The following is a 24,890-nucleotide window of genomic DNA, read 5'->3' on the forward strand; positions in this document are numbered from 1 at the left end:
CCCCACACTGAACCTGAACCCCACAGACCCCCCCGCCTTCTATATCACCCCAATCCCCACACTGGCCCCAAACCCCACAGACCCCTCCGCCCTCTATATCGCCCCATTCCCCGTACCGACCCCACAGACCCCCCCGCCCTCTATATCGCCCCAATCTCCGCACCGACCCCAAACCCCACAGACCCCCCCGCCGTCTATATCGCCCCAATCCCCGTACCGACCCCACAGACCCCCCCGCCCTCTATATCGCCCCAATCCTCACACCGACCCCAAACCCCACAGACCCCCCCGCCGTCTATATCGCCCCAATCCTCACACCGACCCCACAGACCCCCCCGCCCTCTATATCGCCCCAATCCTCACACCGACCCCAAACCCCACAGACCCCCCCGCCCTCTATATCGCCCCAATCCCCACACTGACCCTGAACCCCACAGACCCCCCCGCCTTCTATATCGCCCCAATCCCCGTACCGACCCCACAGACCCCCCCGCCCTCTATATCGCCCCAATCCTCACACCGACCCCAAACCCCACAGACCCCCCCGCCTTCTATATCGCCCCAATCCCCGTACCGACCCCACAGACCCCCCCGCCCTCTATATCGCCCCAATCCTCACACCGACCCCAAACCCCACAGACCCCCCCGCCTTCTATATCGCCCCAATCCCCACACTGACCCTGAACCCCACAGACCCCCCCGCCTTCTATATCGCCCCATTCCCCGCACCGACCCCACAGACCCCCCCGCCTTCTATATCGCCCCAATCCCCCCAGACCCGGGCCGGGCCCTACCCCGCTCGGCCCGAGCGCCCGGCTGTGGTGGGGTCTCCATGGCGACGCGCGGCGGGCGGGCGGGACCCTGTGACATCAGGGCGGGGCTCGGGTCCGAGCCCGCCCGTTCGCCGGGGCTCGCCCGGCCGCCCAGAGCCCGGCTCGCAGCGCCCCCGGGGGGGTAGCTGCCCCCCCGACCCCTCCCCCCCGGGGCAGGGCCTCTCCTGTCCCCCCTCCCCCAACGGCCCCGCCCCCCGGGCAGGGCCTCTTCCCCCCCTTCCCCAACCGCCCCCCCTCGGGGCAGGGCCTCTTCTTCCCCCCTCCCCCACCCCTCCCTGCAGGGCCTCTCCCCCCCCCCCCCAGTCCTTTCCCTCCCTCCCCCACAGGCATCTCGGCTCCTGCCCCCCCCCCCCATCCCAGCAGCACCTCTCCTCTCACCCACACCCCAGCTCCTGGCAGGTGCAGACAGGACTTCAGCTGGTGCCAGCCTCCCACCGCTCTGAACTGAGGGCCCCCCGGAGCACACAGGAACCCCCCACCAGCAGGCCACCCTCATAGAGGCAGGAAAAAGGCTTTAATGGGGAAGGTACCAGAGCAAGAACAGCAAGTGCAATAGCAAAAGAAGCACACGTTACAGATTCCAGCTCCGTCAGGGATTCCAGCCTCCTCCACCCCAGGCAGAGAAAGGGAAGGTGAAGGCCACAGGCAGGAGGATATGCTGCCTAATCCTATGCCAGACGGATGGGGTTGAAGGAGAGCAGCACTCCCTGCAGTCCTGGGGCAGGGCTGCCCACTCTGCCCCCCCTACCTAGAGCTGCAGCAGGGAGGCTGTGGAGATTGGGAATTGGCGGTTGCCAGGCCTGGCCCAAAAGAACATCGCTGCCTAGCCCAGGACAGCTGCTGTACGCCCCCCCACTTGCTGGAAGCCCTAACACTGGGATTAGGCTCAGAGCTGTGTCTCCAGAACGCCATGTGCATGAGGGCTGCTTTACGGCAGCTGGTGGAAGGGACCTGATAACAGAGTAGGCGCAGCCTTCAGTTGGAATGCCAGCTAGCAGGTACCAGCCTCAGGTGCTGGAGTAGCCACAGCTCCCCTCCAGCCCCCAGAGCCTCGGACAATTACAGCAATGATTGGTCATTTAAAAAAAGAATACGGAGTTGACAGTCTCAAACAAGCACAGAGTCTGGTTCAAACTCTTAACTCCTCCCCCTCCCTTCCCCTGGGGCCGGCGGAGAATCAATGTACATTCCACTTGGACAGCTCCTGAAGATCTGATTGCTTCTCATCTCTTCCAGATAGCAAGGCCCTGGGCATGGCCCTCCCTAGCAGGGCAGCTGTGCAGACGCAGGAGAGAATGAGAACCTGAGCTGTGGAGTCCAGCACCACGCTCTAAAACTAGAAGGAAGGAAAAAAGAAAGGTGGTCAGGTGCCCATTAGTCCCTGTGCACCCACACCCCCAGCCTGTGCAGGGCCCTGCGAGCTACTGTAACTTTGCACTTTACTAGAGAGGGGGCAGCCTATGGAAAGTACAGATCCCAGGACTGGACACTCCAGCCAGCTCACAGAGCATGGGAAGTTGGGACCTGCGCTCTGGAGATGGCCACTTCTTTCTGCACAGCTCTTCACCCGAAGAGGTTGAGCTGCCAACCAAACCCACTGGGCACCCACGCCTGCCCTGCCCCACCCCACTGAACTCACATCCCTGCAGGAGCCTGCCTGCTGCAGCCATCAAGTCACTTGGTACCACACTGCTCCCTCATTTAACAGGGTATCAGGAATGCCCACACCATCTGGCAGCAGGCCCTCATCCCCCATGAGGAGTCCTACCTCCGGGGGCCTTCACATCACCCCATGCAGGCCCTCCCCAAACTGCACCCTCCAGGGATCATAGGAGCATAACATGGCCATACTGGGTCAGATCAACAACGGCCAGTGCCAGATGCTTCAGATCCATCTTGTCAACCAGTCCCAGCTTCTGGCAGTCGGAGGTTTAGGGACACCCAGCACACAGGCTTGCGTCCCTGACTATCTTGGCTAGTAGCCATTGACGGACCTGTCCTCCAGGAACTTACCTAGTAGTTTTTGAACCCAGTTATACTTTTGGTCTTCACCTCCCCTGGCAATGAGTTCCACAGGTTGACTGTTGTGTGAAGTACTTCCTTATGTTTGTTTGACCACCTACCCATTAATTTCATTTCCTGGTTCTTGTGTTAGGAGAAGGAGTAAACAGCACTTATTTACTTTCTCCACACCAGTCATGATTTTATAGACCTCTATCCTATCCCACCCTCAATAGTCTCTTTCCAAAGCTGACCCAGTCCAGTCTTTTTAATCTCATATGGAAGCTGTTCCAAACCCCTCATCATTTTGGTTGCCCTTCTCTATACTTCTTCCAATTAAAAAAAAAAAAATTTTTTTTTTAATTTTTTTTTGAGATAGGGCAACCACATCTGCACGCAGTATTCAATGGTCTCGGCGTACCATGGATTTATATGATGGCGTTAGGATATTTTCTGTTTTATTATCTAACCCTTTCCTAATTGTCCCTAACTATTGTTAGCTTTTCTGACTGCTGCTGCAGATGGAGTCATTGTGGATAGTTCTCTGATCTGCTCAATGATCTCTTTCTTGAGGGGTCTAAATTAGCTGTGACCACATCATTTTATATGTAGAGCTGGGATTATGTTTTCCCATGTGCATTACTTTGCATTTATCAACACTGAATTTAATCTGCCATTTTGTTGCCCAGTCACCTAGTTTTATGAGATCCTTTTTAACTCTTTGCAGTTAGCTTTCAACTTAACTACCTTTAGTTTTACAACATCTGCAAACTTTACCACCTGACTGTTTATCCCTTTTTCCAGATCATTATGACTATGTTAAATAGTATTGGTCACAGTACAGTTCTTAGGGGGACCATGCTATTTTTCTCCATTGTGAAAACTGACCATTTATTCCTACCCTTTGTTTCCTATCTTTTAACCAGTTACCAATCCATGAGAGGACCTTCCCTCTTATCCCATGACTCCTTACTTTGCTTAAGAGCCTTTGGTGAGGGACCTTATCAAAGGCTTTCTGAAAGTCCAAGTACACTGTATCCACTGGGTCACCTTTGTTCACGTTTGTTGACACCCCGAAAGAACTCGAATAGACTGGTAAGGCATGATTTCCCTTTACAAAACCGGCACTGACTCTTCCCCAACATCTCATTTATCTCTATGTCTAATAATTCTGTTCTTTACTATGGATTCAACCAATTTGCCCGGTACTGAAGTTAGGCTTACTGGCCTGTAATTGCCAGGATCGCCTCTAGAGGCTTTAAAAAAAAAAAAAAAAAAAAAAAGCAGCAACTAGCATCACATTAGCTATCCTCCAGTCACCTACAGAGGCTGATTTAAGCGATAGATTATATACCACAGTTAGTAGTTCTGCAGTTTCATATTTTAGTTCCTTCAGAACTCTTGGGTGAATACCATCTGGTCCTGGTGACTTACTACTGAGTAATTTATCAATTTGTTCCAAAGCCTCCTCTATTGACACCTCAATTTGTGACAGTTCCTCAGATCTGTCACCTAAATAGAATGGCTCCAGTTTGGGAATCTCCCTCTCCTTCCCTGCAGTGAAAAACTGATGCAAAGAAATCATGTAGTTTCTCCCCAATGGGCTTATTTTCCTTGGCTGCTGTTTTAGAACCTCGACTGTCCAGTGGCTCCACTGACTGGTGGCTTCCTGCTTCTGATGTACTTAAACACGTCTTTTTGCTGTTAGCTTTTGTCTTTTGCTAGCTGCTCTTCACATTCTTTGCCCTGCCTAATTCTATTGTTACACGTGACTTGCCAGAGTTTATGCTTCTTTCTATTTTCCTCAGTAAGATTTGACTTCCAGTTTCTAAAAGTATCTTTGTTTCTAACCACCTCTTTTACTGTTTAGCCATGGTGATCTTTTTTGGTCCTCTTACAGTTCTTTTATACATTTAGTTTGTGCCTCATTATGGTGTTTTTAAAAGGTTTCTATGTAGCGTGCAGGCATTTTCACGCTTGTGACTGTTCTTTTCAATTTCTGTTTAACTAGCTTCCTCATTTTTGTATAGTTCCCCTTTTTTAAGTTAAATGCTACTGTGGTGATTTTCTTTGGTATTTCCCCTTCTACAAGGATGTTATATTTAATTACATTATGGTCGCTATTACCAAGCAGTTCAGCTACATTCACCTCTTGGACCAGATCCTGTGCTCCACTCAGGACTAAATCAAGAATTGCCTCTCCCCTTGTGGGTTCCAGGACTAGCTGCTCCAAGAAACAGTCATTTACGGCGTCAAAAAAATTTCATCTCTGCATCCCATCCTGAGGTGATCTGTACCCAGTCAACATGGGGCTAGCTGAAGTAATCCATTATTATTGGGCTGTTTTTGTATTAGCCAGGATGGGCAGGGATGGTGTCCCTAGCCTCTGTTTGCCAGAAGCTGGGAATGGGCAACAGGGGATGGATCACTCAATTATTGCCCTGTTCTGTTCATTCTCTGTGGGACACCTGGCATTGGCCACTGTCAGAAGACAGGATACTGGGCTGGATGGACCTTTGGTCTGACCCAGTCTGGCTGTTCGAATGTAGCCTCTATAATCTCCCTGAGCATTTCCCGGTCACCAGCACCATCCTGGTCAGGTGGCTGGCAGTATATTCCTACTGCTCTAATTTTATTATTCAAGTATAGAATTTCTATCCAGTGAGATTCTATAGTACAGTTTGAGTCATTTACTATATTTGACTCTGCTTTCTTTCAGCTATAGTGCCACGCCCCTCCCGCTGAGTGTGACGTGCGCCATCATTCCTACATATTTTGTACCCTCGCCCCTCCCTATGCCACGCTCCAGGCAGAGACCACATACATGGGACTGCCTGTGTTCTAACTAGACCTTTTTAAGGGGCAGAGTCAGGAGACCCAAACAGGCTTCCATATGACCCTTTGCAAAGCCCTCTAAAGGAAACATTGTTCCCATGCTGGTTCTGGCAATCCAGGCTCCCCCTCCCCACATTCAGACAGTGGGGATGTGCCAGGCCTCGCTGTAAGGCCAGGTTCCCACATCTCTGAGGAAGGGCCGTAGGCCCCCTTTGTCTAGCTGTTACCCCCAAAGCTCTCCCTGGTCAATAACAGGCTGCCCACGAGCCCCTTCCTGCAATGGGGAGGGGAAGGAAGCTGCTGTTCCCCTGCCTAGACGCTCACGTTCTTGAGGAACTCCTCAGCCACGATGCGAGCCCTGGCGTTGACGGACAGCTTCATCTCACTGATCTCCTTGTCAATCTCTTCCATGAAGTGGATCACAAAGTCCACTAGCTTGTGCTTGTACATCTGCTCCGTGTGGAAGTTTGTGATCAGGAAGCTGATGTCATAACCCTAGTTGGGGAGAGGAAAGGAGCAACACCTGGTCAGTGATCAGCACCAAAGCCCCTTTGCCCTGCCTGCCAGCTCAGCACCATGGCAAAGACGCTCACGTTAGTGAGCTGCCAAAGCAGGCGAGTAGAAGTGTCCCTGTCTTGCACCACAGGATTTGCCCCCCAAGCCATCTCACCTCCACGGGTTTCCTGCGCAGGATGAAGAAGTTCTCAGCCCTCATCATCATGAAGCGCATGAATTTGTGGCACAGGATCTTCTCGATCTCATCCGCCTGAAGAGGGGAAGGGGAAGTCAGGCTTCCTCAAGCCGAGTGCAAGCCACCAACCCTTTCCCCCATCTGCAGCTCCGCCTCTCCCTCCCGCAGGCTCACCTGTTTCACTGCAATGCTGACTCTCACGGAGTTGATGGACCCCTCGATCAGAACCTTCTCTTTCTCATTCCTGCTGATGATCACCGGCTGCAACAGCAGCTCTTTGCTACTCCTGCAAACCCAGGAAAGACATCAGCATGTATGGAGGAGGGAGCAGCTGCCAGCCCAATGCACGTGCATGACACAAGGGGCAGCCACCCACCAGGCCACTTGCGGCTGGGGAAAAGTGTAGGAACCTCATTGTAATACAGAAGCTTGCACTTTTGTACATAGCACTGATGCCAGATGTACAGCTCTGGGGACTGAACAAGTCCAGCATGAGCAGCACTACCCCTGCCAACATGCCTCATCTCTGTCCCACAGGAGCCACCCACAAGCCTCCTTGGTCTGTCCAGTCCTCAGCTTCCCTGATGGGCCTGACCAGATGGGTAATTAGTACCAATTGTGCCAGCTGTGACATGTGTGTGGAACCCTGCACTAGGAGTTAGACAGACTCACACCAGACGCAGCCAATGAGCAGCCAAGACCCTTAGCTGTAGCCAGTGGCTTGGCAGAGGGGGAGGAGGGAAAGACGCCTTGCCTGCAAAGGGCTGTGTAAGACCTTCACTACATGAGAAGCAAGTATCAGAGGGGTAGCCGTGTTAGTCTGGATCTGTACAAAGTGACAAAGAGTCCTGTGGCACCTTATAGACTAACAGACGTATTGGAGCATAAGCTTTCGTGCTCTGACGACGTGGGTATTCACCCACGAAAGCTTATGCTCCAATACGTCTGTTAGTCTATAAGGTGCCACAGGAGTCTCTCTTGCTTTTTACATGAGAATGTTTTCTTGATATAAAGAAGGTTTTAAATTCACACCTCTCTGGTTATCCCGGGGCAGCCTCCACGTGAGCATCCAACCCCCACTATCACAGGGACTCTCACATCTTTCTCCTGACAAGGGGCTAAAGGTAAACCGAAGAAACTCCTGAGAGCAGAGTAACACACAGGGTTCCCCTGGGATCACAAGGCCTCCATAGCCAGGGACCATCCTGCAGGAACAAAGCCTAAGCCTCCCCAAGGCTTCAAAGTCCCAAGACAGTAGCTGAAGGGAGCAACGCAAAGTGGCACTTGCAGGGTTCGGGTCCCACTGGACAGCTGCAATGCAAGCTTTCCCCACACAACCGGCACTTTGAGCCCCCAAGGGATAGGAATATCAACTAGGGATGGCAGGACACTCCAGTTCCCATTCTCCAGAGCAGTACAGCCAGTCCCGTGTGGTGATGGAGACACCTCAGCCTCCCACTGAAACATTCCAAACAACAAACATCTCAGCAACCTCAACTGTGGCCTTTGACTGCATGACGACAATACAATTTGCAAGCACTCTGCCATGGAAGAACCATGTATTATTAATTAAAGCCAGGAAGGGACTTGTCTGCTGAACACACATTGCTTTCCTCAAGTACTCAGAAATGCATATTTCATGACAAAAAATTAAATGACAACAAAACAGCCTGACCCAGGGATTGTTGGTTTAATTAAATTCTGTTACCGTGATTTAAGCAGCAACACATTTTCTTTTAAGGGACATTGTTAAATGGAAAATATGAGCAGTAAATATATTTAACAAAATTACCTTATCAATTGATAGTAGGGTCTCAATATGGTTTCTTGAGAACAACATTATAGGCAAAGCTGGTATTGATGCCTATACTTAAGGCTGCCCAACACTTCCTACAATAAGACACTGATTTTAACTGCATATAAACTGGGTCAAACTTTAGCCACTCAGGCTGAAATTTCCCATGCTGGGCATCTGATTCAGGCTGAATATTAAGTCTCAGCAAAAATGGTTCAACCATCTGACCAAGTTTAGAGGAAAATATATTTTGCCCATGTTAAAACAATCCTTAAAGCCATTTCATTGAGAAGCTCTAGTGTTTTGCAGCACGGACTAGAAATTTGGCAAGGGGGTCATTGTGGTGTCAGTGAGGAGCCCCTTTTGCTGTCCCTGTGAAAAATTGCTCAAGTGTGTTCTAGCCTTTGAAAAACTCTAAGTTCACCCATGCTCTATGGAGACCTCAGAGTTCACCAGCTAAACTCTGCAAAGAGTTTGTCTGCACTGAGCATGCTCCAACCCAGGGTGAGCAGGACTTTCCTGGCCATTGCTCCTTGGTGCAGTGCACAAGCACGTGCAGGGAGGGGATAGTGGTGGGGCAAAGTCAGGTCATGCCTGGGAGCAGGGGTTGGGAGAGACGGTTTGTCCTGTGCAGCATGGAGAAGAAAACATACTGACTCTAGTACAGAAAGGACAAGGGCTGAACCTGGGGGTGGGATAGCTTGGGGGGGAAGGGGCAGACTGGGGCTGAGAGCTGGCTAGAAGGCATGGCAGATCAGTCGAAGAGGAAGGGGGAACTGGGACTGGCTGGGCAAGACGACCGAGAACGGAAGTGAAGGGAAACAGACCGGGACTAGAAGCTGGGGGGGAGAAGGGGAAGACAGATTACTAGGAAGCTGTTCGCTGCTCCATAACTCATGATGGTTCTCCCAGCCTTAGCCCCCGGGCCTCCTGGTGACAGGCACTGCCCTGAGCAAGCAGCCAACCCCCCCCCCCCCCCGCACATTTCCCCTGCTGGGACAGGGGCTCCAAGCCCTCAGGACGTGCAGGGCTTCAGCAGACTTCAGCGTCGTCCCCCCCGCCCATCTCGGGGTCCCAACCCCTCCCAGTACCTGACTTCCACCTCCGGCTTGTTGTGTCGCTCCACCACCTGGGAGGAGAAGTTCTCCAGGCACAGGGCAGCCTGCAGCGTGGCGCGCACCGCGTTCAGGTAGGGGCGCAGGGTGGCAGTCTGGGGAGAGCGGGGACGTCAGAACAAGGGCGAGAGCCACCAACGCCCCGGCCCCATCCCTGGCGCCCCGCCTCCCCCCCCAGCCCCAGCCCGGCCGCCCCAGCCCCGGCCCGGCCCCTCCACCTGGGCCAGCCTCGCCCCCCCCCCCGTCCTCATCCCTGGCGCCCCGGCTCGGCCTGGACCCCCGGCTCCCCCGACCCGGCCTCGCCGGTCCCTTCACTCCCCCGGGCCGCGCGCCCCCAGCCCCTACCATAGCGGCGGCTTCGGTCCGGTCCGTCCGGCTCCCAGGAAGCGGAAGTGGCGGGTGCAGCCGCGGCGGCTCCTCTCTTCCGGGATGGGCGGCCCGTTCCATTACCGCCCGCGGGGGTTTCTCATCGGAGCCTCCCTCCTGGCCGGGAATGGGACCGGCCGCGCCGACCCCTGACACCGGCAGCTCGCGCGGGGGGAGCGGTCGGGCGCCGCGGCCCCACTGTGAGCGCCGGGGCTCCTCTTCCCCCCCCCCATCCCGCACTTGGTACATTCCGGCCGCTGCTTCCATATTAGGGAACGGAGAGTGAGATTGTTCAACCAATGGGGCGGGGCCTCTGGGTGGTGCCCAGCCAATGGGGATCGGGTATGGCCACCTTGGGCTACGGGGGCTGGAAGGGCCGAGAGTGGTGTTGAGCCGCCGGAAGTACTGTAGGGACCCCCCTCCCCCGGCGTATCAGTGGTAGCGGCCGCCCCGCCGAGCGCCGCCGTCTCCTTGGACCCGCGATCGCCGGGGGCGCGGCCTGAGGCCTCCGCAGCAGGGACCGGCCACCCGGAAGCGCCCCCGTATCCCAGCGCCCCCGCGTGCCGCCCCCCCCCCGGCCCGGCGCCCCCGCGTTCCGCACCCCCCCGCCCAGCCCGGCACCCCCAAACCCCAGCGCACCCCGGGCCCCGCCCCCCCAGCCCGGCGCCCCCAAACCCCAGCGCACCCCGGGCCCCGCCCCCCCAGCCCGGCGCCCCCAAACCCCAGCGCACCCCGGGCCCCGCACCCCCCAGCCCGGCGCCCCCAAACCCCAGCGCACCCGGGCCCCGCACCCCCCAGCCCGGCGCCCCCAAACCCCAGCGCACCCGGGCCCCGCGCCCCCGCCCAGCCCGGCGCCCCCAAACCCCAGCGCACCCCGGGCCCCGCCCCCCCAGCCCGGCGCCCCCAAACCCCAGCGCACCCGGGCCCCGCACCCCCCAGCCCGGCGCCCCCAAACCCCAGCGCACCCCGGGCCCCGCACCCCCCAGCCCGGCGCCCCCAAACCCCAGCGCACCCCGGGCCCCGCACCCCCCAATCCGGCGCCCCCAAACCCCAGCGCACCCGGGCCCCGCACCCCCCAGCCCGGCGCCCCTAAACCCCAGCGCACCCCGGGCCCCGCACCCCCCAACCCGGCGCCCCCAAACCCCAGCGCACCCCGGGCCCCGCACCCCCCAACCCGGCGCCCCCAAACCCCAGCGCACCCGGGCCCCGCACCCCCCAGCCCGGCGCCCCCAAACCCCAGCGCCCCCGGGCCCCGTACCCCCCAGCCCGGCGCCCCCAAACCCCAGCGCACCCCGGGACCCGCACCCCCCAGCCCGGCGCCCCCAAACCCCAGCGTACCCCGGGCCCCGCCCCCCCCGCCCAGCCCGGCACCTCCAAACCCCAGCGCACTCCACGTCCCGCCCAGCCCAGCGCCCCCAAACCCCAGCGCACCCCGTGTCCCAGCCCCCGCCAGCCCAGCATCCCCGTGTCCCACCCCGCCCAGCACCCCCAAACCCAGGCGCCCCCGCGTCCCGCACCCCCCAGCCCGGCGCCCCCGTATCCCAGTGCCCCCAACCCCGTCCCGCACCCCCCGTATCCCAGTGCGTCCCGCACCCCCCCGCGTCCCGCACCCCCCGTATCCCAGTGCGTCCCGCATCCCCCCGTATCTCGGCTCCCCCATATCCCATAACCCACCCCCGTGTCCTGCGCCCCCTGCCTCCCGCACCCCCCGTATCCCGAACCCCAGCGCCTGGCCGGGCGATGAGCGAGCTCAAGGACTGCCCGCTGCAGTTCCACGACTTCAAGTCGGTGGATCACCTGAAGGTCTGCCCACGCTACACCGCCGTGCTGGCCCGCTCCGAGGACGATGGCATCGGCATCGAGGAGCTCGACACGCTGCAGCTGGAGCTGGAGACGCTGCTGTCCTCGGCCAGCCGCAGGCTGCGGGTGCTGGAGGCAGAGACGCAGGTCGGGCTCCCTAGTTCCTCGGGGTGGCCTGGGGTACCTGGGTGATGGGCATGGGGAGGCCAGGCCACCCAGGGTCACGGCTCGGCGGCAGCTGGAGTCCATTGGTCTTGGCTTCGTGGCCCTTTGCCAGGGACCGTTTGGGCCCAGGAGGGAAGTCCCTTCAATGTCCGATGGAAAAGGTACCCCATATCTGCAAAGCTCCCCCCACTTCTCACACAGCCCATTTGGTGCCCATGCCAAGAGCCGCTCGGTGGCAGTGCTGACCCAGCAGCAGGGGGGTAGAACCTGCGGGCTTCAAACAAGCCAGCAGTGAAATGGGTAACATGTTGGGGTTTGATGAGTTGTCATTACTCTTCAGAGTGAACAGCATAACAGAGTCCCAAGTAATGTCACAAGTTATTGGGGTAGCTGGGTGATGGTTAATGGCCAGGGCCCTGTGCTGTACAGGAGGTCAGACTGTGTGATCTAATGGCCCCATCTGGCCTAAAAGGCCAAGAACCTTTGCCTTTCGGTAACGGCTGCAGCTGGGTCACTGCTTGTTGCTCTGTGGGTTGGTTCTGACAAGGAGGCCAGTTGGCTTGTTTTCTCTGTGCCTGGAATTGCTCTGTATAGTGGCTAGCCCCTGTTTTGTTCAATGTGCCATCTCCTCAGTGCTGGTTCCTCCCTCCCGTGGCAGACAATGCCGCAGCACAGCCCTGCTTGCTGCCAGCTTTGTGAGTCTGTCCAGCCATTTTTCCCTTTCTTTCCCCTCTGGGGGTTGTGCCTCAGTGCTCCCTGCAAGCTGTAGAGGGGTGCCATCCGCCAGGGAGAACAGGGCCTGAGGGGAAAGACAGCATGATGGTTGCTAGGGAAAAGGGGAGGGCAGACACGGCTCACCGAGGGCAAGGGTCCTGGATGGAACTAGACCCTTCCCTTTCCCCTCCTGGTTCTGGGCGCCTGTCTGGTGTGACACAGGGCCATTCTCTTTCAGATTTTGACAGACTGGCAGGACAAGAAGGGGGACAGGCGGTTCCTGAAGCTGGGCAAAGAGCATGAACTGGGCACTCCAGTTAAACACGGCAAGCCCAAGAAGCAGAAACTAGAGGGGAAGGGTGGCCATGGCACAGGGCCCGGCCCTGGGCGGCCCAAATCCAAGAATCTCCAGCCCAAGATCCAAGAATATGAATTTCCAGACGACCCAGTTGACATGCCTCGGATCCCCAAAAACGATGCCCCGAACAGGTATGGGGTGTGTGTGTGAAGGGACACTGGGAGAGTGGGGGTGGAGACAGCTGGGGCAGTGAGCAAAGGGACACTGAGGGGTTCCCAAGGAAAACACTCATTTCCCTGATGCTCCGGGTCAAAGCCACCAGCTGCAAAGCTGAATTGGAGTTTGGATGGTGTGAGAGGGAAGTCTGGTCTGGCCCAGAATCCATCTCCTGGGTAGAGGAGGAGCCACAGCTTAAGTCAGCGGCTCTGTTCCCAGCTTGGGGCAGCCACCTGCCCCCTTCCCTCTGAGTGCCTGCTTTGCTCTGCCCTGCAGGTTCTGGGCCTCAGTGGAGCCCTACTGTGCTGACCTCACCAGTGAGGAGGTGCGAACCCTGGAGGAGCTGCTCAAACCCCCGGAGGATGAGGCTGAGCACTACAAGGTAAAAACCTCAGCGCAGCCCCCTCCCAGCCCCACGCTATCCTCCTGCTGTCTGGTCTCTGCAGTCCTGTGCCTCGCGGTGGGTGTCGACTCCACTGGGGCAAGGCAGGCAGCAAAGGCCTGTGTTTGTGGGCCGTTCCCTCCCCTCTGGATCCGGGATCACTTGATCATTGCCTGTTAGGTTCACTCCCTCTGGGGCACCTGGCATTGGCCACTGTCGGTAGACAGATACTGGGCTAGATGGACCTTTGGTCTGACCCAGTACGGCCTTTCTTATGTTCTTATGTTTCTTATGGCAGTGCCACGGGGCTGTGATTGAGGCCGTGGCTACCTCTTGTCTGTGCTGGGGCAATGCAGGCCGGGCTGGAGGCTGTACTCCTGTGAGGCCCGTGCTGCTTTGCCCCTGTTCTAGGTAGCAGAGCGGGGCTGGGCTCGCCATGGAATACAGCCACCATTTCGGTTTCATTTCCAGGGCACTAAGTGGCTCAGGCCCTGGGTATCTGAAAGCTTGTCCCCTGCTCCAGCACTTGGGCCTCCCTCTGCTTTTCAGACACAATCAAACTGCCTGCTGCAAGGGAGCAGGAGACAGCAGCCTCCTCGCAGGCCGGCCCCACACTGTGGCACTTGCAGCCTCAGGATCTGAATGAGACGAGACCTCTGCATGCTGCGGGCCATGCCCAAAGCTCCTGCCTGTGCTGTGCCAGGCCCTGGCCCAGCAGGTGGCTTTCAGTGAGAAACCCCCATTCCCCAGCGGAGGGGGAGGGCAGGGACAGTTGTTAGTCCGTGAGCGCTCAGATCCCCCACTGGGCAGCGCGGACTGAGAGCCTGGCTGGAGCAGCAGAGCTGCCCTCGTGGCATCGTGGAACGGAGAGGAGAGCAGTACATTCAGTGCGGGGGAGGAGATCGTGACTGCGGCTCAGCCCTGTTGTGCTGACGTGGGGCCGGAATGCAGAAAGTCACTTCAAAATGGCCTGGCCAAGCCCCACATCAGGGGAGCCTGAGGGAAAGCTGCGTGTGCAGCCCTTACCCCTGCCCTGAGCGAGCTCTGATACCATCGCCAACAAGACGGTCCCAGACCAGGGGTTTATCTCTAAGCGTCGATAGAAATGTGCAGCATCTCGGAGTACTCCGTACAGCTCTGCTGCTGCTTAATGCAGCTAAAGACGTGGCACCTGGAGACAGTTTGTGCCCACTCCAGGGAAAATGGAGCCTGAAACATACTGAACACTTCCAAATCGGTGGCCAAGCAGAATTTCTGGGCCGAAATACCTGCTTTAACAGTGTTCCAAAGAGTGCCTGTCCCAAACGCCAAACAATCCCCCCGTTCATTCGGACAGACACACTGGTCCTGCTGCTTCAGGCAGATCAGTGGGACACTAACCCAATCGCTGTTCAGAGTCAGGGGTGGGACAGGCCTGCAGAGAGGTATATGAAAATCCAGACCATAGCGAGAAGCAGAAGTCTTCTGGCCCAGCTGCCCCACGTGACCCTGACCGGTACTCACCCACTGCCCTCCCAGCACACCCAGCGAGAGCGCCCGGGCACCGACTCTGCTGCCCCTCTGCCCACGTGACCCTGGCCGGTACTCACGCGCTGCCCTCCCAGCACACCCAGCGAGAGCACACGGGCACCGGCCCAGCTGCCCCTCTGCCCACGTGACCCTGTCCGGTACTCACCCGCTGCCCTCCCAGCACACCCAGCGAGAGCGCCCGGGCACCGGCTCAGCTGCCCCTCTGCCCACGTGACCCTGGCCGGTACTCACCCGCTGCCCTCCCAGCACACCCAGCGAGAGCGCCCGGGCACCGGCCCAGCTGCCCCTCTGCCCACGTGACCCTGGCCGGTACTCACCCGCTGCCCTCCCAGCACACCCAGCGAGAGCGCCCGGGCACCGGCCCAGCTGCCCCTCTGCCCACGTATGGGTGCAGGAGTGACCAATGGAGTCCATGACGCTCTTCATGTAGTGTAGGCTGCAGCTGGCAGCTGGGTCTTGTGCTGGTCAAGCCGGTGACCTGAGCGCGTGCTGTGCTGGGGTGGGACCCGAACTGCAAGGGACACTGCCCATGCGGGCTTTGCATCTGACTGGGATCCGTCACCCCTGAGCTTCCCAGAGCTGAGGTCAAGGGGAAGTTCTCCTTTCTTGTGTGCAAGTGCCAGCCTCTGGCAGAGTCTCCTGCAGCTCCTCCTGTCTGTGCGGGTGTCACCTGGTAAAGGGGGAGGAGCTTCGCCAGGCCCAGGGAGAGCCCCTGGCCCAGCCCACTCCCCCCGGCCTTGGCAGGGCAGGAGCTGGGACTGCCACACTGTGCCCTTCCTCAGGCAGGAATTCGGAAGCTCTTGGCATGTGCCCAAGGAGTGGCCCTTATAGGACCTGCATCAGCTCTCTGCAGAGATCCCAGCAGGGCTTGCCCACAGCCAGCTGGCACCGTGAGACGCCCGGCACTGCTTGTCAGCGTGGGGTGCAGAGGGAGGCAGAAGGCCATGCTCTGCCACGTCTCTGGCGGGAGAGGGGCTGCAGGGACTCTGAGCCCAGCTCCCTGAGCTCCTGCTCTCGCTGTCCTGCTTTTGTAGATCCCACCCCTGGGGAAGCATTACTCTCAGCGCTGGGCCCAGGAGGATCTGCTGGAGGAGCAGAAGGATGGCGCCCGGGCAGCAGCTGCTGCTGACAAGAAGAAAGGCATCCTGGGACCGTTAACAGAGCTGGACACAAAAGGTGCCTCTGCTCCCCGCCCCAGGGCAGCACCACCATGGAGGGACTGGATGACATATTTGGGGGGGGGGGGGGGGGAGGAGGTTCGTCCATGCCCAGCACTGAGGGGTGGGGGGGGCTGTGCTTTGTCCGCACCAAGGGATTGGGGTAGGGGTAGGGGTGTTGCCAGCCTCGCCCGTGTGGCTGGAGAGTCCCAGGCCCTGGTGCAGGAGGGTGGTGGACATGCCCAGCACTGAGGGGTGGGGGGGGCTATGCTTTGTCCGCACCAAGGGATTGGTGTAGGGGTAAGGGTGTGTGCCAGCCTCGCCCGTGTGGCTGGAGAGTCCCAGGCCCTGGTGCAGGGTGGTGGTGGACATGCCCAGCACTGAGGGGTGGGGGGGGCTATGCTTTGTCCGCACCAAGGGATTGGTGTGGGGGTAGGGGTAGGGGTGTGTGCCAGCCTCGCCCGTGTGGCTGGAGAGTCCCAGGCCCTGGTGCAGGAGGGTGGTGGACATGCTCAGCACTGAGGGGTGTGGGGGGGTGGGGGCTGTGCTTTGTCCGCACCGAGGGATTGGTGTGGGGGTAGGGGTAGGGGTGTGTGCCAGCCTCGCCCGTGTGGCTGGAGAGTCCCAGGCCCTGGTGCAGGAGGGTGGTGGACATGCCCAGCACTGAGGGGTGGGGGGGGCTGTGCTTTGTCCGCACCAAGGGATTGGTGTGGGGGTAGGGGTAGGGGTGTGTGCCAGCCTCGCCCGTGTGGCTGGAGAGTCCCAGGCCCTGGTGCAGGAGGGTGGTGGACATGCCAGCCATGCCCGGGGCAGCTGGGGAGTCCCAGAGCGGAGGCTGCTAGGCCCTGTTCTGCTGCAGCTGCCGCTCTGCTCACCGCTACCTTCTCGCCTCCCTCCCAGATGTGGACGCCCTGCTGAAGAAGTCGGAGTCCCAGCAGGAGCAGCCTGAGGACGGCTGCCCTTTTGGGCCCTTGACGCAGCGCCTCCTGCAGGCACTTGTCGAGGTGAGTGAGGCTCCGGGGTGAGCCTGGCTGCCAGATCCCATGGGGCGTGGGTCCCAGCAGCTTGGAACTCACCCTCCCTCTCCACCCCTTCTGCTAGGAGAACATCATCTCGCCCATCGAGGACTCCCCGATCCCAGAGCTGGCGGGCAAAGACTCGGGAGCTGACGGTGCCGGTACTTCGCCCCGCAGCCAGAACAAACCCTTCAGGTGAGCAGCCCCATGCGGCCAGCCAGGGGGGCTGGCAGCCTGGCCAAGAGGTTCTTCTGCCCAGAAAATTCCTCCTCGGCTTCTGGAAGGGCCTGGTCTGAATGCGCTGAGGTGCCCCTCAAGCCTGGGGTGGATGCGCGGGGGCTGTACGGGAAGCAGAGAAAGAAACCTCTCTTCTTGTGTCTAGAGGAGTTGAGGAATTGCTCAGGGAGCAGTTCAAGGGTTAGAGAGCCTGGTGTGCTCAGCACCTGAGCAGAACTCTCCTGGCCCCTCTGAGATCCAGCGCACTAGAGCCCGGGCTCTCCTGTGCCTAGCAGGCAGCACCAGAGCAAAGGGAGAGGAATGGGCTCGTGCTCTTGCGGAGTTGGACTCGGAAGCGGCCAGCCTGTGGGTGAGATCCGGGCAGGGAGCTGGGTTAGTTCTCACTGCCTCCTTTCTGGAGTGAGGGCCAGCCCTGCCTGCCCCCTGGCAGAGGGGAGCGGGAACAAGGGGAGGGCAGGAGCTGGCAGGCTGTGCTGCTGCAGTAGCTGGGGTGCTGGGCTGCCGGGGGCTCACAGCAGCTCTCTTCTCTTGCAGCGTCCCCCACACCAAGTCCCTGGAGGGGCGGCTCAAAGAGGAGCTGATTGCCCAAGGCCTGCTGGAGTCGGAGGACCGCCCCCCCGAGGACTCGGAGGACGAGGTCCTGGCGGAGCTGCGCAAGAGGCAGGCCGAGCTTAAGGCGCTCAGCGCTCACAACCGGGCCAAGAAGCAGGAGCTGCTCAGGTGGGTGTGGGGCCGGAGGTGCTGGCAGGGGGGCTAGGCCGCAGCTGACGGCTCTGCCTTTCTCCCCAGGCTGGCCAAGGACGAGTTGCACAGGCAGGTTCTGCGGCAGCGTGTGCGCATGGCTGACAATGAGGTCATGGATGCCTTCCGCAAGATCATGGCGGCACGCCAGAAGAAGCGCACACCCACCAAGAAGGAGAAGGACCAGGCCTGGAAGACCCTGAAGGAGCGTGAGAGCATCCTCAAGCTCCTGGATGGCTAATGGGGAAGTGCCACACCGCCCTGTCTCTCCGGACTGGCTGCCCAGCTGGGCTCCCTCTGCCTGCACTGACAGCTCCTCGCTGGGGACGGGGAGGCTCCAACCCTTGGTCTTAGAAGTGACTTCCCCGTCCCTGTCTCCGTGGGCCTGGGCACGGGCTCAGCTCTGCCTGGGGCCAGGCTGGAGGGGTTTGCCAGGCCCTGGGGAGACAGAGCCCCCAGGCGTGTCTCTGCCTGCGGTTCTGCACCTGGTAGCACCTCCCTGAGCAGCTCTCTGTAGTCCCCCTTCTCCCTGGGGTGCCCAGCTTCTCTGCATCTCCCTTCCCAGCCACCAGTGGGAGCAGGTGATCTGCAGGGGTGGGTGCTGCGCAGGGCTGGGACAGGGCTCAGGGCCCTTCTCCTAGGCCCGTTCTTCGGATCCCCGCTGCAGCCAAGGGCAGGAGAGGGCTCCCTCACCCGTCTGCCTGTAGGCAGCACCCTTTCCTTTCTGGCCCATCTGGCCGTTGACCCAGAGCCCTTGTCTGGCTGCAGGAAAGAGCCACCCATCAGCCCCGGGACCGCACAAGCACAGCTGCCTGTCTGGAAGGGTCCCTGGTCCCTGGAGGGCAGTTCCTGCTGCCTCCCTCCTGGTCACACGGGAAAGGGCAGGGGCTGACCAGCCCTGCTAGCATAGCCCCAGCCTCCAAAGGGCCGAGCTCCTCTGCGCTGGGGAACACAGCCTGAAGCCAAGCAGGGAGGCGCTGCCTGGAGACACCAGCGGGTTGGGTGCCCCCCGCAGTGCCCAATTGTGAGCAGCAGAGGGTGCTGTGACCCTGGGAACAGCCGCTCCTGCAGCCAGCTGGGCCCTGCTGTTATTCTTGGAAAGCCATGACATCAGCCATGCTGCAGCGGGGGGGCTGGAGCAGCTGCAGCCCCCAGTCTCACTGCCTGGGGTGCCTCCGTGGGGTGGGGAGACACAGACCAGCTCAGTCCCCAGGTGCGGAGAGAGCTGCCAAAGCAGGGGGCTGTAGCTGTCCCCCTCCCCCTGGGCGGGGGGCTGGCCCCTGGGGAGCGGGGTTAGAAGGCTCCATGGCCGGAGGCTGTCCAGCCCCAAGAGGGAGCTGCCGAAGTGCAGAGGGAAGGTGAGGCCCAAAGGGCAGCCCCTCACTTTGCCTCAGGCCAGTGCAGCAGTGGGGTCAGAGCATGCCCCTGCTGTACCAGTCACGCCAGGGCAGATCTGGCGGTGCTGGGTGGGCAGGAAGGCAGTAGCAAATGGAGGGGCAGGGGCTGGATCTCTGCCTCTGCCCAGCAAGTGACTAGCCCCTGGCTGAAGCCTGGGTGGGGGTGGGCAGCAGGCCCCGCTCCCGGGACAGGCTCAGCCAGGCTACCTGCCCTGCAGCAGGGAGGGCCCCACTCCACCTGGGGGCCTCTGGGGCCTGCGCACCCCCTGCAGTCTTGCGCTCAGCTGCAGAGGTGCCCTGTGTGAGACTCGCCTCTCTGGGGGAGGCACAGGCCCTGCCTGGCTGGTAGAGCACCTTAGCCTTGGCTTGGGGAGCTCCTTCCGGCTGTAGGAATCCGTCTCCTGGGAGGGCAGGGACACCATGGCTAGGGCTGTGCTACTGGGCAGAACCCAGAGGGCTTGAGCTGGGGCCAGGCGGGGTCCTGGGCTCCCCTCTGCTTAGGGGGAGCGGCCTCCTTGCTGCTGAGATTTGAGGCTCGGGGGGTCTCAGCACTGAGGCCAGGCCGGCCGGGCTGGGGGTGCCGCCTGCTGCTGCAGGGCCGAGCGGCGCTGCGCCTGACCCCTGGGTAGGGCTCTACCTGTGAATGACAGTGTTTTAGCTCATGGGGGAGGGGATTGAGGTGGCTGTGCACCCGTCCCATGTCAGTGCCCAGCACCACTGCCCGTGGGAGAGTGGGTGGGTGCTGTCTGCACAGGCCCTGCCAGGGAATGGGGGGCAGGAGAGCAGAGCCCCTCCAAACCTAGCTGCAGCCCATGGGGTGGGTGGGGAAGCTGCTACTTGCCTTGGGGGGGGGGGGGGGAGGGTTGGAGTCCTGCCTGCACTGCTAGTGCTAACCCCAGCCCAGCACCAGGCCCCTTCTGCGCTTCCCGAATGCAGCTGTCTGCCCCTGGCCTCCCCCGGCCGAGGGGGCACAAGGATGGAACCCATCTGGTTCCAGGCAGAGAAACCTTTTTCTTTCCAGCGGTTTCTTCACTCACCTCCCTGTTTGCTGGGAGGCTGTGGGCCAGCCTGGGGCTGGTCCTTGGGCCCACTGGTCTGTGAGTGGCCAGAGGGCCCTTGCACCACTTTCTCTGAAAGCTTGAATGGTCGTATCCGGGCATGGGAGCGGGTGAGGCCTGCTCCAGCCCCCAGCCATGATGCCAGCAGCTCTGGGAGGCCCCTGTTAGTGGGCTAACACCAGAGCAAACCCACCGGCAGACGCTAACACAGGAAGGTTTCCATGTCCTTCTGGCTAGGGCGGGAAGTGGGCCAGCTGAAGTGCTGGGACTGTACTGACTAGTTGAAGGGGAACCCCCCTGCAAAGCACTGGGGGGGGGGCACTAGGCTGCTGGAACTCGGTGAGCAGCTCAGTCATGGAGCGGGACTTCCAAAGGGCCTCAGCCAGGGCCGGAGCCAGAAACCCCGGCCTAGGATATCCAGCAGGGCAAAGGTGGGGAAGGCCTGAGGCCATGAGCACCGTCCAGCTGTGGCTACATGGAGATGCCTGTGTGGCTCCCGGACTTTCCTTCGCCTGCCTCGCTCCCCACACCCTCTTCCCAAGAGAACAATTGTAGAGTTGGAAAGTTCCTGGCCCATGGTTAGGTCCGAGGCTGGGTGTTTAGTGTATTTATTAGTGGGTGAGAAATGTGGCCACTGTGCAAATGACACCAAATTATTTAAATGAAGATGGTGAAGACTGAGAGGAGCCTGCGGGGATCTGACCCGGGGGGAGACCAGGTGCCCCACTGGCAGACGCCGTTCAGTGCTGACAGACAAATGGACATTGGAAGGAATAAGTCAACCTGCTCACTCGCTGTACAGGGCTCTACATGAACTGTAATGACCCAGGAAAAAGGCCTGGGGGTTCTTGTGCCGGGTCAATGGAAGCTCTGCTCCATGTGCAGCAGCGAACAAGCAAATAAAAAGTTGGGATGCACAAGGATGAAAAAGCCTCTTCTGGGATGCTGTGCTCAGTGCTAGTCGCCCAATCTCAGCCAGGATGTAGCAGGAATCCAGGGGCTCGGGCAGAGGCAGCGAGAATGAGCTGGGGCTGGAAAGCCCCCGGGCAGAGAGACTGAAAAGCTTGGGCCTGTCTCCATTAGAGAAGTGACAAGAGGGGAGCTGATAAAGGTGGCCTGGGCAATGAATGGGCTAGAAAAGGCAGAGCGGGCACTGCTGTTCTCCCTCTGTCCTGGCAGGAGAACCGGGGGGCGTTTCGGGACATTGAAAGGTAGCGTGTTTAAAACAAGGAGGAAAGACCTTTTAGTCAACCCCCTGCTGTCCAGTGGCGGTGAGTTCCGTAGGCTGTAATTGGGGCCAGGAGGGGAGCATCTGGGAGTGCTAGAGAGAAGGGCCCATGCAGGCCGAGGAGCTAAGGGGAACCCCTCAGGGCAAGTTACTCAGTCGTAGGCTCCCTTTGGCGATGGGCCTGGGCCCAGATGGCTGGTCCTGTGCTGAGGGAGCTGGGGGCTGTGAAGTGCAAAGGGGCGAGCGGAGGCTCCATGGGGCAGGCATAAAGAAGGGGCCTGCAGAAGTGGAATGGGTTGGCAGAGGGGTGGGAGTACCTCACAGGGTGAGGGGGTCCCATGGGGGGTAGTGGAGGGGTGTGGGGACCCCATGGGGTGGCCTGGAGCAGGGGGTGTGGGGGAACCATGTGGCAGCTCTTGAGAAGGGGGGGCTCTCATGGGGCAGGGGTGTGGGGGGATCCCACAGGGTGGCTCTAGAAAAGGGGTGTGGGGCATTCTTGTGGGGTGGGTCTGGAGAAGGCTGGGGGTCCTGTGGAGGGGGGTGGTGGTGTCCAGTGGGGTGTCTCTGGAGAAGGGGGGGTACTGCCTCAGGGGGTCTGGAGAAGTCTGGGGTCCCTGCAGGGTGGCTCTGGAGAAGGGGGATACCGCATGGGGGGGTCCCGTGGGGTGGGGTCTGGAGAAGGGGGGGTCCCGCGGGGCGGGGTCCCGCGTTGGGGGGTCTGGAGAATGGGGGGTCGCGTGGGGGGATCTGGAGAAGGGGGGGTCCCGCGGGGCGGGGTCCCGCGTTGGGGGGTCTGGAGAAGGGGGGTCCCGTGGGGGGATGTGGAGAAGGGGGGGTCCCGCGTTGGGGGGTCTGGAGAAGGGGGTCCCGTGGGGGGATCTGGAGAAGGGGGGGTCCCGCGGGGCGGGGTCCCGCGTTGGGGGGTCTGGAGAAGGGGGGGTCCCGCGTTGGGGGATCTGGAGAAGGGGGGGTCCCGCGGGGCGGGGTCCCGCGTTGGGGGGTCTGGAGAAGGGGGGTCCCGTGGGGGGATGTGGAGAAGGGGGGGTCCCGCGGGGCGGGGTCCCGCGTTGGGGGTCTGGAGAAGGGGGTCCCGTGGGGGGATCTGGAGAAGGGGGGGTCCCGCGGGGCGGGGTCCCGCGTTGGGGGGTCTGGAGAAGGGGGGTCCCGTGGGGGGATGTGGAGAAGGGGGGGTCCCGCGGGGCGGGGTCCCGCGTTGGGGGGTCTGGAGAAGGGGGGTCCCGTGGGGGGATGTGGAGAAGGGGGGGTCCCGCGTTGGGGGGTCTGGAGAAGGGGGTCCCGTGGGGGGATCTGGAGAAGGGGGGGTCCCGCGGGGCGGGGTCCCGCGTTGGGGGGTCTGGAGAAGGGGGGGTCCCGCGTTGGGGGATCTGGAGAAGGGGGGGTCCCGCGGGGCGGGGTCCCGCGTTGGGGGGTCTGGAGAAGGGGGGTCCCGTGGGGGGATGTGGAGAAGGGGGGGTCCCGCGGGGCGGGGTCCCGCGTTGGGGGTCTGGAGAAGGGGGTCCCGTGGGGGGATCTGGAGAAGGGGGGGTCCCGCGGGGCGGGGTCCCGCGTTGGGGGGTCTGGAGAAGGGGGGTCCCGTGGGGGGATGTGGAGAAGGGGGGGTCCCGCGGGGCGGGGTCCCGCGTTGGGGGGTCTGGAGAAGGGGGTCCCGTGGGGGGATCTGGAGAAGGGGGGGTCCCACGGGGCGGGGTCCCGCGTTGGGGGGTCTGGAGAAGGGGGGTCCCGTGGGGGGATCCCGCGTGGGGGGGTCTGGAGAAGGGGGGTCCCGCGGGGCGAGGTCCCGCGTTGGGGGTCTGGAGAAGGGGGTCCCGTGGGGGGATCTGGAGAAGGGGGGGTCCCGCGGGGCGGGGTCCCGCGTTGGGGGGTCTGGAGAAGGGGGGTCCCGTGGGGGGATCCCGCGTGGGGGGGTCTGGAGAAGGGGGGTCCCGCGGGGCGAGGTCCCGCGTTGGGGGGTCTGGAGAAGGGGGGGTCCCGCGTGGGGGGATGTGGAGAAGGGGGGGTCCCGCGGGGCGGGGTCCCGCGTTGGGGGGTCTGGAGAAGGGGGTCCCGTGGGGGGATCTGGAGAAGGGGGGGTCCCACGGGGCGGGGTCCCGCGTTGGGGGGTCTGGAGAAGGGGGGTCCCGTGGGGGGATCCCGCGTGGGGGGGTCTGGAGAAGGGGGGTCCCGCGGGGCGAGGTCCCGCGTTGGGGGATCTGGAGAAGGGAGGTCCCGCGGGGCGGGGGCGGGGTCGCTGCCCTAGGGGCTGGAACTAGGGGTTCCGGGGCTGCCGAACGCACCCCTCGGTCCCCGGGCTCAGTGGGTCCGGCGGGGGGAGGGGGCGGGATCGTCCCCCCCCCCCCCCCCCGCCTGTGCATGGAGCCGCCCTGCCCCTCCCCCCAGCTAATTTTAGTTTACTCCCGTCGCCAGGCAGATCCCGGCCTCGGATTGGCCTCCCCGGAGCGAGCCCCGCCCCGCGGTGACGTCACTGGGGCTGGCGGTGCCGGCCGGGTGGGAGCTGCGGCCGCTCTCGGGCTCGGCTCGAGGGAGAGTGGGGCGCGCGGTAAGGGCCGGGCGGGGCCGCGTGCGCGGGCTGCGCGCGTGTGTGTGCACTGTTTGGGGGTGTGTGTGTGTGTGCACTGTGTGTGTGTGTGTGCACTGTGGGGGGGGAGTGCACGCGTGTGTGTGTGCACTGTGTGTGGGGGGAGTGCGCGAGTGTGTGTGTGTGCATTGTGTGTGTGGGGAGTTCACGTGTGTGTGTGTGTGTGCACAGTGTGTGGGGGGAGTGCGCACACGTGTGTGTGCACAGTGTGTGTGTGTGGGGAGTTCACGTGTGTGTGTGTGTGTGCACAGTGTGTGGGGGGAGTGCGCACACGTGTGTGTGCACAGTGTGTGTTTGTGTGCAGTGTGTGTGTGTGTGCACAGTGTATGGGGGGAGTGCACTGTGTGTGTGTGTGTGCATTGTGTGTGTGGGGAGTTCACGTGTGTGTGTGTGTGTGCACAGTGTGTGGGGGGAGTGCGCACACGTGTGTGTGCACAGTGTGTGTGTGTGCAGTGTGTGTGTGTGCACAGTGTATGGGGGGAGTGCACTGTGTGTCTGTGTGCATTGTGTGTGGGGGGAGTGCATGCGTGTGTGTGCACAGTGTGTGGGGGGAGTACGTGCGTGCACAGTGTGTGTGCGTGTGCAGTGTGTGCGCACAGTGTGTGTGTGGAGTGCACGTGTGTGTACATGTATGTGCACAGTGTGCACACTGTGTATGTGCAGGGTGTGCGTATGTGTGCACAGTGTGTGTGCAGGTGTCTGTGTGTGCACAGTGTGTG

The 24,890-nt window shown here is 61.0% G+C and overlaps 2 protein-coding genes across 2 annotated transcripts; one reads left to right on the forward strand and one right to left on the reverse strand.

The window, feature by feature from the left end:
• Window positions 1-1,330: 1,330 nt before the first annotated feature.
• ARPC4 (actin related protein 2/3 complex subunit 4) lies at window positions 1,331-9,702 on the reverse strand. Its single transcript, XM_065408525.1, has 6 exons — window positions 9,616-9,702; window positions 9,247-9,365; window positions 6,535-6,646; window positions 6,340-6,435; window positions 5,994-6,164; window positions 1,331-2,169 (listed from the first exon to the last, which is right to left on the reverse strand). The coding sequence occupies exons 1-6, from the start codon at window positions 9,616-9,618 to the stop codon at window positions 2,164-2,166; spliced, it is 507 nt and encodes a 168-aa protein (XP_065264597.1). The 5' UTR covers window positions 9,619-9,702; the 3' UTR covers window positions 1,331-2,163.
• Window positions 9,703-11,376: 1,674 nt separating this feature from the next.
• TADA3 (transcriptional adaptor 3) lies at window positions 11,377-18,133 on the forward strand. Its single transcript, XM_065408285.1, has 8 exons — window positions 11,377-11,583; window positions 12,554-12,804; window positions 13,106-13,211; window positions 15,776-15,917; window positions 16,799-16,902; window positions 17,000-17,109; window positions 17,686-17,871; window positions 17,941-18,133. Exons 1-8 carry the CDS (start codon window positions 11,377-11,379, stop codon window positions 18,131-18,133), a joined length of 1,299 nt encoding a protein of 432 aa, XP_065264357.1.
• Window positions 18,134-24,890: the final 6,757 nt, after the last annotated feature.

The sequence above is a fragment of the Emys orbicularis genome, chromosome 7 (assembly GCF_028017835.1).
Source record: "Emys orbicularis isolate rEmyOrb1 chromosome 7, rEmyOrb1.hap1, whole genome shotgun sequence".
NCBI lineage: Eukaryota > Metazoa > Chordata > Testudines > Emydidae > Emys > Emys orbicularis.